This window comes from Orycteropus afer, unplaced genomic scaffold, assembly GCF_000298275.1.
Source record: "Orycteropus afer afer isolate SDZICR_OR568_19922 unplaced genomic scaffold, OryAfe1.0 scaffold00466, whole genome shotgun sequence".
Classification (NCBI taxonomy): Eukaryota; Metazoa; Chordata; class Mammalia; order Tubulidentata; family Orycteropodidae; genus Orycteropus; species Orycteropus afer.
The window spans coordinates 1,904,710-1,906,792 of NW_006922053.1; the positions used below are offsets into that span (position 1 = coordinate 1,904,710).

General features: G+C 55.1%; 1 protein-coding gene across 1 annotated transcript in view; it reads left to right on the top strand.

Moving 5' to 3' along the window:
- The window catches only part of SCAMP4 (secretory carrier membrane protein 4), a 15,188-nt gene that overhangs the window by 8,900 nt on the left and 4,205 nt on the right, over nt 1-2,083 (top strand). Inside the window, exon 8 of the mRNA XM_007954617.1 lies at nt 1,230-1,347. Coding sequence (XP_007952808.1) covers nt 1,230-1,347 — 118 coding nt within the window. The remainder of the gene's footprint in view (nt 1-1,229; nt 1,348-2,083) is intronic.

Sequence of the window (2,083 nt, forward strand, 5' to 3'; positions counted from 1 at the left end):
CTGTGAGTCAGAATAGACTCCAGGCAGTGGGTGTGGTTTGGGCTTTGCTTCTGTGAAAATTGACAGCCTTGGAAACCCTGTGGGGCAGTTCCACTCTGTCCTCTAGGGGCGCTGTGGGTCAGAATAGACTCCAGGGTAGTGAGTGTGGTTTTGGTTTGGATGATCCATGGGACTTTGTTTTCTTTTCTTTCCCTTTTTTTTTTTAATTGTGATTTGAGTGAAAGAGTCCATTGGTTTTCCGTCCAACCAGTCGAGCACATTTTGTTTTGTGGCACTGGCTGCAGTCCCCACGGTGTACCAGCTCCACGGGCCCTTCTGTCCTGGCCCTTCCCGCCTGAGCTCCCTGCGGGGGCACATGGTACCTTCGGGACCTCACCTGGTTGGCTGCTGTAAGAGCGTGGTCCGCCCTGGTGGACTGTCCACTTATAGACTATCGTTTGGCTGAAAGCTAAGCCTCGGGGCTGAGTTAATTTCCGGGCTTGCAGGGTGTCGAAGGGCCATAGTCTCCGGGGATGTGGTTTTATTTTCTGTTTGGAAAAACATTTCCAAAGCACCGTGTTTCCTGGAGCCCTCGCAGCCTGGCGCCCGGAGGGGAGCATGCAGGCAAGGCGGGCGGCCTCCCTCTCGCCACTGGCACTGTCGCAACATCGCGGGGCCTGCCCCGTGACCCGCAGCAGCCTCCTTGCCCTCCGTTTTGTTGTTCGGTTGTGTGGGTCGTAGCTGCTGGGTGCTGTGGTGCCCCACGGCATGGAGAACTGCCCCTGAAGGCGTTCTAGGTCGCCATGTTCCTGGGGGGGGTGTCAGCAGCCGCTCTCCTGCCAGGCTGCTAGGGGGACTGAGCGTGGTTATGTTGTGTTATTCCTGCCAGCTCGTGTTTAGTTTTCACGATTCGAAATAGTTACAGCAGTTCTCAGAGGCAGAGTTGCTGTACCAGGGCAACCGCTTCCACTGTTTCACGGATAGCCCCTCGTTAGCCTCGTGTTAAAGCACACAGTCCCCAACACTGTGGCCCTCGCCCGCACGGTCCCTGCTGGGTGCCGCTCTAGCAGGGATACCTGCCCTCGCTCCCATGTCTCCGTTGTGGGTTTGAGCACGATTTTGACATTGAGTGGCCACTCTGCAGTCCCTGTGGGACTCCATCTCTCCCGTGGGCTCGTTTCTTGTTGGACGACAGTGGCCTTTGTCTGGAGGATGTGTCAGCACCCATGCTGCCTTGTCCCCTCTTACAGTGGCTGGTTGGTGGCGATTGGCTTCTTCCAAACCAACGTGGGCTCCGCCGTGGTCATGCTCCTCCCGGCCATCTTGTTCTCCGTGTCAGCCCTCGCGATGGCAGTGGTGATAATGAAGGTGAGTGCTCAGGTCGCAGTCAGGCCCCTGGGGCTGCATCCTGTCTCCCTGCTTCTGCTGGCCTGTTTGAGGGGCTGGGAACTGCCACTCTGGGAAGTTGAGTGGTGCCTGAGCCAGCAAGAACCTGCAGGTACTGGGTGGGCAGAGTTAAAGATCCCACCTGTGGCTGCCTTCCAAGGTGGAAGGGCTGGGCAAGGCACAATGGCCGGAAGCCAAGGGGTGCTGTCTCTCTCGGGGGTACTGTCCGCCTAGAACTCCAGCACGCACATCCCACAGCTGAGTCTGCCACCACCTGTGTGGCCACCACCCTGCCACGCGTGGCATTTACGTGTAAATTTAAGGTAAGTAAAATGAAAGCAAGGTAAGGGTGGTAGGAGAGGTTTCCAACAGGGAGACAAACAAACTTGTCTGTCACTTTGTCCTACCGTGGTGATGTCTTGATGTGAGTTTTGAGGCTGAACCATTGGTGTTTCTAACCCAGCGGGTTGTACATGGTACACAGGTATCAGCCCGGCTTACGGACTGAGACAGACTAGGAAGAAAGAAGAGGCCGTCCACTTCTCAAAGAATTGGCCAGGGAAAACCTTATGAATAGCAGAGAAACACTGTCTGATACATTACTGCACAACTTTATGAATAGTCCGGTTAGGTTAGAAGGCTCTCAAAATAGGACTGGGAAAGAGCTGCATCATCTGAGTAAACCCAGCCTTAGTCTTATGGATAAAGTAAAGCTTTC